General features: G+C 40.6%; 1 protein-coding gene across 2 annotated transcripts in view; it reads left to right on the top strand.

The window, feature by feature from the left end:
- Nucleotides 1–18,123, top strand: part of PDE8B (phosphodiesterase 8B) — a 106,668-nt gene that overhangs the window by 55,721 nt on the left and 32,824 nt on the right. Inside the window, exons 2-5 of one of the 2 annotated variants that reach the window (XM_080373306.1) lie at nucleotides 8,544–8,600; nucleotides 13,353–13,543; nucleotides 14,906–14,965; nucleotides 16,928–16,985. In XM_080373306.1, the coding sequence (XP_080229432.1) occupies nucleotides 8,544–8,600; nucleotides 13,353–13,543; nucleotides 14,906–14,965; nucleotides 16,928–16,985 (366 nt within the window). Of the gene's footprint in view, nucleotides 1–8,540; nucleotides 8,601–13,352; nucleotides 13,544–14,905; nucleotides 14,966–16,927; nucleotides 16,986–18,123 lie in introns of both variants that reach the window. The other variant, XM_080373307.1, reaches the window with a different exon arrangement.

Genomic DNA, 18,123 nt, shown 5'->3' with positions numbered 1-18,123 from the left:
AACACAAGCCAGGAAACCATGTAGAGTGGAGTAAGGATGAAGAAGCGAGAAAGAAATCTTAACATCTGTTACTGAGGCTGACTCTGCTCAGACAGATCTTTGCAGATTTACACAAAAGCAGTTGTAGGAGCAGGTTCTGAGAACCAAACTCAAAAAGCAACTTAAGCATCCAATATACTACCAACTGTGTAATTCACAGAAATTCAACTTTAGCCATTTGATCCTTAGAATTTGAAGCTTTTACGAGGACTTCTGCTTATCTCCAGAACCAATTTCAGCTGTACTAAGATCTAGAGTCTTGGCACATATTTCACAGGGAAGAATATGTGGAGTTCACAGCTGGAAACATTTGTAAGGCGAGGGTGGTCATGGAAGGGAAGACTCTTTTTCCCCTTGACTTTCTTCCTCACCCTCACAAGTTTTCATTTCCCTTGTATGCAGTGACAAAGCTTCAACTGGAAGCATTGAGAGGGCTTCTTCCCAATTCTGTTTGCTTTTGGGAAGCAAAAGAACCAGTTGCAAGTTTGTGAGCTCTACCCTTGAGCTAGGTACATGAAAGTACAGCAGAGCCTGCCAGATCTGCGTCTTTTGGATTTGGGTCCATTTTATTGATTGTGTATATAGTGTTTTCATGCTACGTGCCTTAGTGTGTGTTGTCCTGAGATAAGGATTTGGCCCAGTTGAGTAGCTGTATGTGTGATAGCTATGTGAGTAAAAGACTTATTTTATTTTTCCCCCCAAGGGAATTTTGAGGTCTGTTGCTTGTCAACAAAACCACATATAGTACCTGGAAGAGGAGAACCCCATTAGTTCTGTTGCTTATACCTATGGGAAGAGTACACTCAAAACTACAGAGTAAAATTTTCTTGACATATAGGTAAGCTTTAAGTGATTAAATCATTAGACTGGGAAAATGCTACACTGCATGAATTTAAACTAAGATGCAAATATATCACAGGCCTCCTAAATGAGTGCTAAATTAGTATATTAAGGAAAAAAAACTATGCTTATCTTGGACCTTTATACTGTTTAATAATCTTCTCCTTGGAGTATGCTGTAAAAATTGTTTTGATTCTCGGGGGTTTTACAGCATTAACTTATTTGAGGTGCCACATTTTAAATAACACTTTCTTAAACACAGAAAGCATTCTGAAATGTAACTGAAAGTTTTGAAAAACAGACCTAAACTCCAAACAGTCAGATCCCACTTGCCTCAATCTGGAGTGGTATGATTATGGAGAAGAGAGGAGTTTTCAAAACATTCCAATTGCCTATAAGGAGAGCTTGGTTCTGATTGTGCTTTCTACAGTAACAAGAGCTAAACTGACTCCTGGAAATGTTAGAAAATACCACTTTTTTGCAAGGTTTATAAAAATTTAGGGCTGTACTTTTAATATAATAATATTCTGAAAATAATTTGGTTGTACTTTCCATCCTATTGTAAAAAATTTTGTACTCTAATAGTTTGTGCAAAGTATGTGTGGGTGTTGGTTCTGTCCTTTTTTTGCTTTTATTTAAGGTAGAAATTCCATTAACATTTTCTTGAGCAGAAAAAGCATAAAGTGAGATAATAAATTTTAGTCAAGAATCCAAATATGGAGGTAGTATTTGAAAGAATAAACCTACAAAGTGATAAAAAAGTTGCAAGTGTTAGTTTTTTATGCATATGCTGGCCCTGGATGTGTTTGGTTTTCAACAAAGCAAATGAGTATTGTGTAAAGACCAGGGCACGGCTGTGGAAGGGCTATACAACACAAACTGAAAATGGCTTTGCTGCCTGTAACAGCCTGTAACTGTTGATTGTTTACAGCAGCACACGTGAGAGGAGTGAGACAGTGTTGCAAGAGTGACACCATCATATCTACAAGCCATCTAAATAATTGGGGGCATGGCTTTTGGGGTTACTTTTTGCAAAAATGCAGAGATCGTGAAAACCTGGAAACTTGAAAACTCAACAGCCAGGGTGCACAGACTGAAATCCCAGGCAAAGGGATCGGGGACAACTCATACAGGGATAAGAAACAGGCTGGGAAAGGTCTTCAGAGAGAAGATAGGTTTGTTTGCATCCCTTTAATTTTGTTTTCTCTTTTGCTGTCATCTGCAGAGAAGATTTTGTCAGTGCCTTCTGCATCCTTCTGCAAGTTGAATGTAAGCTTGGCAAGTTTTCCTATGTCACAATTAAAGAGAAGGATGCTGTAATAATATGCAGGCAAAATAAGAGAGCAGGATGAAAAGACTGCAGGTGGTTGAGAAGGAAAGGCCACATTTTATAGATAACATAGAATAAGCAAGATTTAGAAAGAGCCAGGGTGGGAGGATTTAAGTTAAGCTCAAGTGGATGATGACTTACGAATTGTGGCTATGAGCAGAGGTTTGGTGGCAGTTCTCGCAGTGACGGAGGGAAGGCTGCAGATAGAGGTTCACGGGGGAGACATGGATTTGGAAGTGGGGTTTGCCTGAAATGGCAACTAGACACATGCATAGGGAAAAGCTGAAATTTCTGTTGCTGAAAGTGGAAAGAGGTCTGGAACAGGGGTATAGTCCTCAGTGGAGCTGTGGTTTTATAACAAATCATTTGTTTCTTGCAATCAAGAAAATGAAGAAAAAACCCAGAATGAAATCTAGGTTTCCTGTTCCAAGTAAATGAGCTTTTAGGTCAGTATTTCTAAGGCACACTCCCTGCAGTGATAGATGCGAAAGGAAAAACTGTCTTAGGTCTTTGCCAGGGTTAGAGGATCTTCTATGGAAGGACGTTCTGAAGGTGTGAAGAGAGAAGTAGAAAGGGTCTTGGGGTGGAGGAGATTTCTGAAAGCAAATAATCAGCCTAGATTTCAAACAATAACGTGTCAGTGGTGTGAAAGGCAGCTGATGGGGGCATGGGAGAGGCCTGCGGAGTACTGCAGAGCTTTGACTTGAGAAACACTTAGCGACTTCTCTTTGACTGGAGTGCAGAGAACCTGAGTTCAATACAGTTAAGGAAGGAAAGGAATGAGACCCTGAAACTGAAGCCTACATAATTTTGTGGTCTTAGCAGTAGATGGCATACAGCCAGTTATTTCCAGGGTGTTACCACAGATGGAAGCCTGTGTAAAGGTTACTGATGCGTTGAGGGTCTGCAGTGGTTCTGGGTTCTTGGTTCCAAGCACCCCACAGAAAGTTTGTACCTGCTGGTTTTGAGAATATTTGTGACCTACAGAGAGCTTATGTCACACATCGTAAATCGGCTAGGTCTTCAAAATGCATACATGTATTTTTTTACCAGTTCCTGTATATCTGATGTGTCAGGCTTTTGTTACGGGTGCTTGCAGAGTTTGCAGTGGCCGAGTCAACAAAGATGAAGCCTGATTTCTTCTAAATGTTATGTGTGTTTGATCATTACATTGGCCTTAGAGTTGAGCTCTCCAGCTGTGCGGTGCCCCTCTGGGCTCCTTGGGACGGTGGCCGCTGGCTGGTGTGATGCAGCAGCAGCCTGTGGAGCAGTGTGTGTTGGCGGCCCTCTAGTGGGGGCCGGGGCAGCGAAAGGGTGTGAGCAGCTGGCAAGGCAGAAGCACAAGTCAGCTGGAAGCCACAGCAAGGGGAGAATAATGAAAAAAAACAAACAAACAAAAACCAGAACTTGACAACAGAGGTGGCAGAGAGTGTGCTCTGTGAGAAAGAGTTGGGAGCGTATCTGTGCCGGTGGGTGGAGAGGATGGACAGGGGCAGCCAGTCGAATGAATGAGCTGAGGAAAGAACGTGTCTGGAAAAGCCATGGAGGTCAGGCCAAAAGACATCTAGCTCAGGACCAAGTCCCCAGCAGGAGGAATGTGTAGTGATCTATCCTGTTTATTCTCTCAGCTCTTCATAGCTTACCTTTTAGGGGCTTCTTGAGTCAGTGGTGGCATCTTTGTGAAAAGAGCTCTTAATTTTTCTCCTGTAAATCTGTCCCTTCTTTAACATACACAAATTGCTATACAGGTCAAGTGATGTTTCCTGTGACAGCTGAAGCTGGCAAAGAAGCATGAGGAGACTCCAAACAGAGAAAGTTTTAACAGGCTAAGTGTTAAGCTGTAGAAAAATGCCAGTGGGTGGGAGCCGAATGGATCAGGAGTGATAAAAAATTAAAAAAAAAGAGGAGGACTGGGATATAGTTCTGCTAAGACAAGACCAAAAAGAAGAAGGGGAGGGAGAGAGGGACGAAACATTGCTGAACAGCGGAACAGGAGCTGGACACCCTGGTCAGGTGTGTTGTAGCAAGAAGAGGAGCAGGACACAAGCTCCAGGCCAGCGATGCTGGAGAACAGCTGTGGGGCCTGTGTCTCAGAGGGGAATTCAAGCAAGATTAAGACCATTGTGGAGGTCACACATCATTATAATCCTTTTCAAGACTGCAATTTGACCAGGAGGAAATGGGAAAGGACTTGAGGTTGACAATAGTGGTGTAATAATTGAATATGGAAATGATAATAGCCAAAGGATGAGCTTAGGTGTCAACCTTTACCAGTGGTGTAGATGGGGAAAGCTGAGCTGGAGAGAAATGCAAACGAGCTCTAGCAAAGGTGGAGAGATGGAGCCAGGAGAGCGCAGTGGTGCAGTGGGAGCTGGGTTGAAAAGAGAGTCCTTTCACCCACTTACCAAACCAAAAGGGCAGAGGTCAGAAAAAATGCTACAAAGGTGAGGGAAGGGATGCATCAGCATGGGAATAACTAAAGGGGAAAGAAGATATAAAAGGTAAGGGGAAGGACCACTGAGTGCAAAAGGGTGTCCGTAGGGACCTTGGCGCCAGTGCAGTTCTTCTCAATTGGCACATCCATCCTGACCTTCGCTGGAGGCTGAACTCACCAACACCTTTGCTTCACTGCTTGGTTGGCTCTAGTTGCTGTTGTTGCTCTGGGGCAATGAAGAATTCAAGATTTTGCTGTACTAATTAGTCATTGTTTTGGTTGTGTTACTAATTGTTGATGATTCATAAACTGCAGGGGCTGTAAGTCTGCAGGTATATGGGGGGGTAAATACTTTTGTATTAGTGATTTAAGAGGGCGGAACTTTAATGAAGTGGTAAATACGTTTTGCTTAATGGTACTGCTATGATAGTAAGGTAGTTGATGATCACTGATGTAGATGAAAACATACAATTTAAGAAAGTACCATTGACTTTGTCTTTATTCATTTGATTAATAGCTGATTCCAGTGGAGATTACCTAGGGGATTAGAATAATACTGGAAAGAATACCAGGCAGCTTAAAATGTTAAAACAAAAATTTCTTCACTATTTTTAAGCTTTTTCTTTTCCCAAATGTTTAGTTTATTTATGATTTCTTTGCTCCCAACCCTGTGTCTGTTCCTCTGCCCACTGAAGTCACGGATTTTCTCACTGGCCTCTTTGGAACCAGGCTTGTCTCCACATGTTTTACCAGAAAGGTTTGTCATAAGCTACCATACTAATTGATTTAGGTTGCAGATCTATTAGCAGTCCTTCCTGACAGTCAATCAAATAATGGGATTTATTTAAATGGGAAATCATCAGCAACGAGATACTTAAGTCAGGAAATGAGCAGACATATGGTCATGGTATCACTAATATGCAATGTCCATATGGTCAGATTCTTCTGGGAGTTAGGAAGATGTGGAATTAGTAACTTCAGGCCAAGGAGAAATCCGTAGGACATTTGTGAAGGCCAGGCACCCATGTCATTATTCTCGCTGGCTTCTCTAGCTGTGTTTTGAAAGAGAAAAGTGAGACAATCACTGTACCCAGAGCAATTTGGGCATAGAAATCCAAGGGACTGATTCAGCTTGTAAAACAAAACTCAGAACTCCAAGTCCAGGAAGGAGAATTTCAGACATACTTTTTGCTCTATCTGATGGGAAGGTTTGATAATCCTTCCTATGCTGAGGTTCACTACCAGCCTTAATTTGAGGGTCCCACCTGTTTCCATGCATTGTGTAAGTAATGAAGTTGAGCCACTGAGAGACTTTGTTGTACGTGGCAGTATTTCAGATATAGCAGCACCTTTCCTACATCCCTGTGTGGTTCTGACCCTATCATATCTGCGCAGAGCAGGATGGGGACAAGTTCACCTACACTGGAGCTCTCAGATTTTTCTAATACTCATGAAGCTACTGTTGGCAAAGGCAGGACACACTGAAACTGCGAGGGGGAAAGAGGGAGAGACAATGATTTTTATGTCCCTCTATTCAGGTGTTTTCTATTCATGAGGCTGATGCAGAAGCGTCAGGGACAGAAAACCTGAGTCACAGCTGTGTGGGTTTTGTTGTTGTTGGTTTTGTTTTAAAATACCTAGGCTAAAGAAGTGGGTATTCTATAAAGTAATCTCTGTAAAGGGATTGATAGACTTGCCTTTATCAACGTCTTAGACACAGTTATTCTATCTTGTACAAAACAGAATAATTAAAGCTGAATATCCTCTGAAGCGGTGGAAAAGTAGAAGGCCTTAATTTACAGCATCAGTTCCCTAGTACCATGAATAAATGGATAATAAAATAAATATCTGTGTCCTAACTGTCTTTTGTGAAGGATCCCAGGCTCTTGATCAATATATTCCGGAACAGTTGTAGCTGTACATTGTAAAAAATAAGCTTTTGCAGTGATGCTGACCCAAGTCTGTTGTGTATTTGTACAGATTTGACTAATGAGACCACTTTAAAACTTTTTTTAAAAAATCGAAGTGAGTCATGATAAAAAATATACTTAAGAGTTTCCTATTTAATACCACTGGAGTGTGAATTTGCTGGTTTTCTTTTTTGGTGGGCGGGGGAAGAAGAGTTGGGAACTTTCAGAAGACTGTTTCTCTAACCTTACTCATAACTCATGGTTGATGATGGGTGCTAAATTTCATTTCTATTCGATACACATACTGGCATTAAGTTACATTCTGCTATGGCAGAAGCTCAAGTGGGAAGTGAAGCTTTTGTGTGAGAAAAGGAGAGGTTAACTACACTTATATTGGGGGCAGTTTTTGCTTTGGAAAACAGTGGCAGGCTTTGTAGTTTAATCTTTGGACTGCTGCCTGTTACCACCTTCTGACGTACATTGCAGGGCTGAGAAGAATCGATGCTCAGCGGCGCATGAAAGTTCAATGTGTCAGTTGTAGCTATACACAATGCCACTGTCTCACATGTAGGCAAGGCTGTTAATACTTAACACGGTATTGCATTCTCTAAGGAAATAAGTTGCATGCTGGTAACTTCATCCATTTTGAATGTTTATACACATTCCTTTGAAAAATACTAGATTTAAGAATAAGGTAATACCTGGACAACAGGCTTAAACTAATGAGCACCGCAGAGCAAAATGCTGCAGAAATAAGGCTCCAGGATTCCAGCGTGTCAGGGAACGGTCCTGGGAATCTGCCTACAATCACAGCTTTGTTCAGGTTACGTGTCTCACAGGGTGATTGCTTTAACTCACCTGCACCAGGCACCTGGGGTAACTGGTACCAGGAGAGCAGAGACTCTCCCTTTTGGAGTTTGCTAACTTGCACATAATCCAGGGGTCCTCAAACTACGGCCCGCAGGCTGGATACGGCCCCCAGGGTCTCAATCCAGTCCCCAGTATTTACAGACACCCCCCCCCTCCGGGGGTTGTGGGGGGAAACCAAGCAGCCGCAGATGACTGCCTGCCACTGCATCCGCGCGCCGGCCCCCTGGTTAAACAGTTTGAGGACCCCTGACATAATCCTCCATACTCATGTCAGTAATAAAACATTAAACTCAATGTTTTAAAGGTTCAAAGACTCTTTTATTTAAGAACATGCATCTGTGGGAGGACATAAGTATTGTTCAGTTGCTTAACAACCTTCTGTAGCTAATGGTCTGCAGTGAAACAAATCGGTAGTATACAGGAGAGGTATATTGAAATGTATCAAAACACAAAAAGTATTAAGGCAGTCCAACTCCTAGGAAATATGGCAACAAAGCAGACACAGCCAATGTCTGCTGGCTTTCTTTCAGTAGCTTCAAAATATGATTACCTCCATCCTCTGAAAATGTCATGGCTTACATGGTAGCAATGTTTGTTCTTGCAAACTAAAGGCTATGGTTCTGGAAAACAATTTTAAATCTGCAATCCAAACAAGTTCTCTTGTCTGAAAAGTCATACTTTTTCTAACCAAACTTATTAAAATATTATTGAATATATGTCACAAGACCTTTAATACAAGTTCTGTATTCCATTCAAATGAATAAGGCAATTTTTGGCCAGAAAAAGTAGCTTTCTGTAGTCTTAAGCAAGATACAAGTTCTTCTGTGTAACCAAGGTACTTTGTTGGGGAAAGAGGGGAAAGGAAGTGATGTTGCTTGTTTCCTTATTTTAAAAACTGTCATTTTTAACTTAGAGGCAAATAAAACAAAATTAGGAGTTTGATAAAATACATTCATAAAAGATATAGTTCAGAGCAACTAAATTAAGGCTGCTAGTCATATGCCTGCCTGCCTTTGAAAATCTTTCATAGTTCTTTTTGATCTTTCATTCTTGCATGTAAAATGCTATCTTATTAAGAACCGGACTGGAAACAAATGTCTGTATTACTCTTCTTTAGCAGGCTTCAACTACAGAAGTACAAATTGGGCCCATGAGACTGACACAAGATCCAGTTCAGGTAAGATGCTCTTTCAGTTTCTTGGTACAGTCAATTCAGTGTTACAGGAGAAGAAATTTAAGTTCAATCCCTATAGTTAAGTATAGTGTTTTCATTTTCCTTGTGCAAGGACTGTGAGATGGGTAATTGGTGTTCTGGTTTATCTGATTGCTTGTGAAGATGTCTACAAGCAAATTAACTTGGTAAACAAGGTGCTCTAGGTTTCCATTAATGTCAAATAATTCCTTTTATGTGTCCTGTCAATAGGAGTGTGTGTGTATGTGCATTAGCAGGGGAAAAAGCTGCCTCTCTGGATGTTAAAAACTGTTCAGTTCTGATATAGCAAAGAAGAAAGCTCCATTATAAAGTTTAGGTACTTGCTGAGTTTTGCTGTGTTTTGCACAACAGAACAGAGGACTGTGCTTTTACAGGTCACCAACCCAAGAAATCACACCACCTCCAACAAGACAGGTTGAACTTCAGCTTAAGGACCAACAGCTCTCACCCGTACTTGCTTCTGTTTCTGTACATTTTGTTCCTGTGCCAGTAAACAGATGGACAAGCCTTATTTTTTTTAGCTTATAGTGGGTGTTAGAGCTCTCAGATGATAGGAAATTAAAAACCTGTAGTTTTTAACATTGTTCTAGTGATACAGCTTTCATTTGAATTAACTTTTTGGGTCACTTAACTCTAAAATACAAAGGCATTTAGTCACCAGCCACCTTTTCTGTTTTATTTTTTCTTTTTTTCCCATATTTGGCTATGAAGGAAAAACCCACATGTGGAAGAAATGCTGTTCTCGAAAATAAATTGTGTATATGCATCATAAAGCTTTACTTTTTTTTTTTTCCTCTGTTAAGCATTCAGTCTTAATGATTACTTGATCTGATAAAACTGTTTAGATTATAAGAAAACTGTGGAGCTGTGGCTTCAGCAGTAGACCAGTCATCGGTTTTGCAAGGAATTTCAGCATAAAAAAGCATGGAACTCTTCACAGAAAAATGTTCTTTAGACAGTGATCATCTTCAGAAAGATAGTCAAGCAGATATTTAACAAATACAAATACTCTCAGTGTTTATGACAGGATTTCACTTCGCAGAAACTGGATTTGCCAAAATATCATAGTACCAGCGTTAGTTGTTATAAGTTAAGATTTTTTATATAAGAAGGGAAAGTGGGGGTTTTGTTGTTTTTAGAAGTGTTTGACATTCCTTTGGTATCTTGTCAGGTGTGAATGTTATTTTGTCCCTACGTTACACAAGTGAGACTCTATGGTGCTACCACAGAGGACCTTAAGCAGAAAGCAGACCTTAAGTAAAACCATTAACCAAAGAGTTTTCCATGAAGATATTGCCATACACTAGCTTATTTACAGTAAAGGGAAACACTTTATGTAAACCAGACTCCTTTGTTTGTGGAACAAGTCACATTACCTCCGCTGATTTGGCAAGTATTGCACACATCCATGCATTTAAAAAATGTGTGTTAATCTTTTCTTCCCTCTTAACAATGGAGTGATGTGTTTCTCTGTGCAGTGCAAACAGCTACTGAATATCACATTTTAAATGTGTATTTGTTGGTGCTTAATCATGTTCACAGTTGTCTGATAAGTCAATTTAGTTTGTTAAAACAATTGCTACCGGGTTTTTTCTTAGTGATGTTCATTTTGTTCTGCTGTGTGTTTTATGCCATTGTGAGACACCTGTGCCAACCTCAAATCAGCCTGTATTTTTTGTCTGGCAGGTGATCTTACTTGTGACTGTGACCTGCCATAAACAATTTAATAGATTTCTCATTGGACTTTACGTGTTGGAGAACAAATCTGGTTTGTTTTGTACTAGACTGTGATCCAGGTGCTGCTGGCCTGAAGGGACACGGGGAAGGATCCAAAGCAAACCTACCAGCTCCAACCCTCTAAACACCCCCACATGCAGCTTGCATGTCTGCCCTGATTTTGTCCAAAGGCTTGCAGATAGGCATGGTTTCATTCTGAGACTTTAGAAATGACCATGATAAATGTACATGTAAATGTGCTTTCTCCAGAGGACACAGGAGAAAGGTGGTTTTTCTAAATGTTTAGTGCACATAGAAAAGCTGCCTCATCCTTTACCAGGGCCGATAAGGGTTTGGATGTGTCCTCCATCCAAATACTGCATTTTCTCACCTCTTAGGACGTTCATTGGCCATCACTTCTTTCACAGCATTGACATCAAACTCCATTTCTGTTCTGATGATGTTAATCTTCCCTGTTGAGCTGCAAATGAAGCGTGATGATGCACAGCATTTTACTGCCCGACCATGCCAATTTTCCATGTAACAAGAGCTCTTCTCTAACTTAATTCAGAGCCACTATGTGTTTTCCACCTTAAAACTCTCTTGCTGGGGTACAGTAACATATAAATAATTAAATACCTTTATTTTTACTTCTTAAGTTGCTTTTTGTAATTTTTTTAGTTTCATTGTGGTATCCTATGTGTCTGTACTTAGCTGGTATCTCTTGTTTTATTTTGAGCTCTTTAAAACAAATTTATGACTGTTTTCTGTATTTGTATGATAAACTGGAAGCAAGACATGGAATAGTTGTGTGAAGCCAATACTTATAAACATGTTAAAAATTCCAATACACCACCAAAAAATGTGTCTCCTCAGAAGCCCACTGTGCTCCTAAACTAGGGTAGCAAGCAGTAAAATGATCTTTTTATGGTTACACTGACAAATTATACACCAAAAAATAGCTACATGGGATTTTTTGCCAAGAAACACAGATTGAATTCAAGCTTTTCCTTCACAGTGTTGTTTACGTAAAGTCTTATATTTTTATCTTGACTTTGAGAGCGTATCTTGCAATATACTTCTACTTACATTATGTTTTGACGGCTTATAGGAAGCTTCATACAAAAGTTAATGAGAAAACATGGTAGTAATGCTTAAAAAACCTTTTAAAGTTAATATTCTCAGAAGGATCCACACACTGGTAATTAGCTACCAGTGGGAGATTGGGTGGTTTAATTAAGCTCCACTGTTTTACAGTTGGTAAATGATTACATTTTGCAATCCTTTATTTCCAAACTGGGAGTGTTGAGAGAAGTAAGATATAAAATGTCCCCCCCCCCCAAACCATTTTCTAAACCATATTGTACCAATCAAACTAGGAACAAAATAAAACTAATAGCAGTTGAAATCAAACACAAGATTGTATCAGAGTAGGGACTTTACCTGAGTACCTGCAGACAAAGTCTGCAGCTCAACCATGTCACTGCTTTCCAACACTTCAACGGCTGGAAAATAATCAGGGGTTAGGTAGAGTGACAACAGTTACCTTGGAGGTTAAAAATCAGTAACCCAAATCTGCTTATTGTTAACTGCAAATTAAAATACTCTTTTTAATAAACTGAAACTTCTTAAGCTACTTCTTAATATTTAAGGAAATTCTGAGCATATAATTTTCTTCCACCGTTTAATGAAACTTTGACTGGTTGTCCAGCCACAGTAATACTAATTGATTTGTTTGTTGTATAGAATTCAACAATCCAGACAGGTCGAGATAAAAGTTATGGTCACCTTTTCTAGCTTCTAGACTAACGGTGCTGAATTTCACGTGGTGACACCACAGCTGCATAGAGCAGCACAGATGAAAGGTTGTTGACCCTTTCTTATGGGCATTTGAGGAAAAATGTTGCATATTTTGCTCAGACAGGTTGTTTTGGTGAAGTCAGGGGGGTGACTTCCGTTTGTGAAATCAACAGGATTTATACATAGACTGTTCTCTGGCGGCTGCTCTGTGCAACTTGAATAGCTGCGGATAAATATTTGACTTTTTGAGGCCTTTCTTTTTCACGGCACGTTTGCACTGAATTAACCTTTTTCTTCCTCTGCCACGCAGGGCTGGCATGGTTAGTGATCAGTTGCTATGGTAAATATGTGCAAATTGTGAAAGGATTGTCTGCGTGATTTGTGTTCCTGGCTGTATGATTTGTACACTGATAACCTATGTGTTACAGGGCAATGATGAAAAATGTGTTCTCTCCTAAAAACTCTCTCTTTCACACAAGAAGCGCACAAATACAGCTGTTTTCAGCCTATATTGAGTGTCAGTTAGCAAACAGACTGCATCCTACCTCATCTTGTGTGAGCAGTTCCTTAAGTCCTCATCTGAAGTTGTTAAAACTACCTTATATATTTACATCATTAGGGACAATTTATTGGGTAAAAATTGTGGTATTTGAATCAGGTTTTTTTTCCCCCTGCCTGGCCCTGTCCATACCTGCTTGTCTGTTGCTTTCAGTTTTGAAAGGTTATGGGTTAGCTCCATTTTGCTGTACATGAAAGGAGAAATAATGAACAAAACTGTGTTACGTTAACAGTTTGTCCCTGAAGAGCAATAAGTAGGCAGTTACATTTCAGTTTGTTACACTTGAAAGTGTGTGTAGCAGGGATGGCCTGATGAGACTGGCAATGATGTTTGAACACCTACCCACCCACACTGTGTGGCTGCTGATTGAATTTGAACATGAGTTAGAAGAGACTCATCGTCTGGCAGCTGGTTTTGTCCTAAGTATCAGTCCTATGCAGTTAACTGTTGATTATCTATTGATAATCACTCTACCTGTTAAGAAAGTTGTGCTGCTGCATCAGCTGGTTTAGTCTGCAGTTCAGTCTTCCCACTTTAGAAGTAGATTCAGCTTTCATATAGCAGAAGCATTTAAGGTTTGCACCATGCAGAGAACTATTCTGTATGTTTAATGTGGTGCTGCTGTTCTGCATGTTTTGCAGGTTTTGCTGATCTTTGCAAAAGAAGACAACCAAAGTGATGGTTTCTGGTGGGCTTGTGACAGGGCTGGGTACAGGTGCAATATTGCCCGGACTCCAGAGTCAGCGCTTGAATGTTTTCTTGATAAGCAACAGGAAATAATTGTTATAGATCACAGGAACTCCAGATATTTTGATGCAGAAGATATCTGCAGGTAACCTAAACCTTATACTTCTCTTGCACTTCAGAATATATTGTACAAAACCAAACCTTCTAATTTAAAAACAAACAAACAAACAAACAAAAACCAACCAACCAAACAACAACAACCAAAAAGAAAAAGAAAACAAACGCAAACTGAAAACTGTAGTAACATGGAAGTTTGGAGATTGGGGCCAGGAGGTTTGTGTACAGCTGTAAGAAAAGAACAATATGAAAAATACACTTTTGGCAAAGCTGAATTGTAGAATTGTCTCTTTAGGTTGTGGGTTTCTATCAGAGTGTAAGCCAGAGCTGTTGTGAAATTATTCCCTACTGTCTGTGCCTGTTTCTTTCCTGGGTTACTGCTGCAGCAAAATCTGAAGCTGCAGGGCTTCAAGGGAATGTCTTTGTCCACCGGGTCAGGCACCGCCAGCTCTTCACAGAAGTTCACATCAGTTTTTTGGTCCACCTGACTCTGTCTTAGCAGCTCTAAGGTGGCAAGCACTTAGTATTGGAATTCTTTGCTAAAATATGCTGTTTCAGCTGAAGTGTACATATTGTACCATACATCACACTGTGCTTCTCAGTCCATCGTGAGCTGAAATTTGCCATGTTTATGACAAGGAGCATTTTAAAGCTCAGATACTTGTGCTGATGGAAGTTCTTTTAAAAGACCAAGAAATAAATATAAAAACTGTTTGTTCAGGACAGTGTGACATGGTTGAAAAAAGTTATCTTTAGCCAGTAAAAGCTTAATGGAGTGTTCTTCTGATAGCTGGTTGTATTTTTTTCAGTTTCTCAATAATAGGTAAAGTGGTAACATTTTGATTATTCAGTATTTCATACATGATAGTCTGTCATACACATTTGCTATACCATCTTTTCTTACTTGCATGCCCCAAAAGCACTTCCCAGCCTCTAAGGAAAATTCTACAGTATCTAGAAGGATCATGGTAAATATGGGAGAACGTTGTGGAGATTCTTGTTTAAATTTGCTAACGGGTATTGAAAAGGCATTGTATAGACTGACCTTTCTGAGCCCATGCACTCAGGGCAGTCTGTCCAAATAAGCCAAGTAAACAGCGCAAACCTTTGCTAGGCTGTAAGAGTGGATTTGAAGAGCTGCTGGTTCATGCTCTGTGTTTTTGGAGCTCTTGCCTCCTCTTCATTGTGCTGAGCAAAATCCGAGGAATCTGGTAGCAAAATGGATATGGATCATCTAAGTGAGGATAGGTAGGGTTTGGCAGTGTGATATCCTAGTTTCTAGCCTCAGTGATGTCTTTCAGTTCTGGTTTTCATTTATATTTTCTGTGAACATACTCAGATTAACACTGAGAAAGCATGTGCTGTAACTAAGAAATTTTTGTTTCCTCAGGTCTATTCGTGCCACAAAACCATCAGAGCACACTGTAATACTTGCTGTTGTACCACGCACGTGAGTATTACTGTTTTGTGAAAGATTTTTATTTTACTTTGTAAGAAAGTTATGTATAATTGTTATCTAATAATAAAGTATCTTACTAGCAAGCCTTACAGAATAAGTTTGATACTCTTTTACTTGAACTATGTTAGTGATGTTTTATGTGGCCTATTTAAGTATTTGATAACTTTCTATTTATACAAACTAGTACTACACCTATCACCTTCAGAGGATTCTAATGTAATGACTTCTATACTAAGAAAAATTAGAATTCTGTGTCTTGGTTTCTAAAGAAAAAAACCCAGAAAGCTGTGTATTATTTTCTGAAGGAGATAACTGGATCAAGTAACACACTGTGGTTATTAGGGAACTGGGTAATGGAGTAAAATTCAATCATTCTGCTACTAAACTTGCCAGAATGTTGTCATGAAATTCTCATTCAGTAATTCATATCCCATGTATTCAGGCAGAATTCTTACTGACTTAAATATATTTTTATCAGATACCTTCAAAAAAAGAGACCTTTCCTGTCTTTGTTAAAACTCCTGCACAGTATTGAATCAATTCTAATTTTATTCATTTCCTAGCTTAATTAAAATATTAGGAAATAGAGTGGCAGGAGAACTATTTCTGCCAAGATTAAAAACAGACTAAGTTTGCTGCTGAGCAAGACTACAATTTTTTTCACATTTTACTTAATAACAGTTTTTTAGATTCTTCTTATAGGATATCACAGCATGTCATTTATCTTCTTCGTGCTCTTTTTGTGGTGCCCTTGTGTGTCTGTGAACAGACACAGGACTTCTGTAGAGTATCTGTCAGGTTTGCTGTAGGACTAACTATCAGACTGTAGTAATAGCTGCAAACAGCTATAAAAGAAGACTATGGCATCAGCTTTTGCGATAGTGTGGGGTTATGTATGTATTTTATGAAAGAATGTTCTCACTGCATTATTATAGTTAGGTAAGTATGTCCAATTGATACCATCTAGTTCTTGAATGTTATGTGACCATACAACGTAGCAGTTCTATTTGATATCTTTCTCAATGATCTGGACGAGGGGATCGAGTGCACCCCCAGTAAGTTTGCAGATGACACCAAGCTGGGCAGCAGCGCTGATCTGCGGGAGGGCAGGAGGCTCTGCAGAGGGGTCTGGACATGCCGGACCGATGGGCCGAGGCCAGCTGGATGAGGTTCAAGAAGGCTCCGTGCCGGGTCCTGCAGCTGGGTCACACCAGCCCCACACAGCGCTACAGGCTGGGGCAGAGCGGCTGGAAAGGGCCTGGTGGGAAAGGGCCTGGGGGTGCTGGTCGGCAGCCGGCTGGGCATGAGCCAGCAGGGTGCCCAGGTGGCCAAGGAGGCCAGCAGCACCCTGGCTGGTGTCAGAAGCAGTGTGGCCAGCAGGGCAAGGGAAGGGACTGTCCCCCTGCACTGGGCACTGGTGAGGCTGCACCTCGAACCCTGTGTTCAGGTTTGGGCCCCTCACTGCAGGAGGGACGTAGAGGGGCTGCAGCGTGTCCAGGGAAGGGCAAGGGGCTGGGGAAGGGGCTGGAGCACAAGGCTTATGAGGAGTGGCAGAGGGGACTGGAGCTGTCTGGAGAAAAGGAGGCTGAGGGGAGACCTTACTGGTCTCTACACCTGCCTGAAAGGAGGTTGTAGGCAGGCAGGAGTTGGTCTCTTCTCCCAAGTAACAAGCCACAGGACAAGAAGAAATGGACTCAAGTTGCACCAGGGGAGGTTTAGATTGGGTATTAGGAAAAATTTCTTGACCAAAAAGGGTTGTCAAGGATTGGAAGAGGCTGTCCAGGGACGTGGTTGAGTCACCATCCCTGGAGTTATTTAAAAGACACATAGATGTGGTGCTTCAGGACATGGTTTAGTGGTGGACTTGGCAGTGCTAGGGTAACAGTTGGACAAATGATCTTAAGAGTCCTGTCCAATTAAACGATTATATGATTCTATGATTTTGTTTTGTAGATCTGCTGACCAAGAAGAGACTTCTGTTCTTCCCCTTCTTAATGCAGGCTTTGATAGGGTATGTATAAATTACATATTTGATGTAGTAACCATGACTACTTTGTAAATTACAGACACTTCTACTTCCTCAAATTGAAAACTATAAATTTGCTTCTGTCAAAAACTGATGAGAAACCTGTGGCAGTTGATCAGGTATTCTTTTCTTTTCGACAGTGTATCCAAGAAGTGTATGAAATAAGAGAATCTGTGATCTAGATAATCCTTCCAGAACAAGCAGAAATACTGAGATTAACTTCTTGTGGTCTGGGTGGGTGGTGGGTGGCTTTTGTTTATGACTGCATTAAAAAAACAGTGATGGGAGACCCTGATTAATGTGCTACATATCACAGCATGCTGGTTAGTCACTGGGACATCTCTGTGTGCCTCAGACTGCTGGGATTCCTCTTCTAAAGGGACTACAATCCTAGTCCGGCTCCTCCTGATGTGAAAAATAATTTTATTCTTTTTTTCCTGAGGTCTGTTGTGTTGACTTGCACTCGTTCTTCACAGGACAGCATTAGAGTCTCTCCTGTACAGGCAGCAGAAGGGAATATAAGATACTTGTTCATAGTATTTCTCAAAACAGCTTTGCAGGAGAGAGCAGAAAGGCAGGAGTTCTTGGCTCTAAAAATCTAGGTTCAGTTGCTCACCCTACTCAGTTCGGTGTCTGAGCTAACTCATATTTAGCTTGAGTTTCTTTACAAAGCAGAATGTGCACCCGAGTCACAGCTTGCACATCATCTCAAAGAAGAGGTAATAGATCGTGCCTCCTCTGCAAGGGTACTGTGGGAGCAAAAGTATTAAAGGCAAAAGCATTGCTGAGGCATTTAGATGCTCCAAAAATCAGAACAGTTGAAGCTAAGAGGAAGGTCAGCCCAAGAACATTAGTGCTTTCTGAGTCTAGTTTTCTCCTTCCCCTTCTCTCTTTCATATCTCTCTCTCTCTCTCTCTCTCTGGCTTAATATTTTTCAAAGAAATCTTTATTTCTCCTCAAGGCTGGTGTTTCATCTAAAAACAATGCAGTGCAATATGTTTTGTGGTCCAGATTGTAACTGTAAGTGTAGCACTGAGGAGCGCCAGAGGAGACACTGTGCAGCTCTGAGACACATCTCAGTGGCACGCTGCCTAGGCAAGTAAAACCTTTTTGCACCTGACAG

The sequence above is a fragment of the Falco punctatus genome (assembly GCF_963210335.1).
Source record: "Falco punctatus genome assembly, chromosome: Z".
Lineage (NCBI taxonomy): Eukaryota > Metazoa > Chordata > Aves > Falconiformes > Falconidae > Falco > Falco punctatus.
This window is presented reverse-complemented; position numbering and strand designations above follow the sequence as displayed.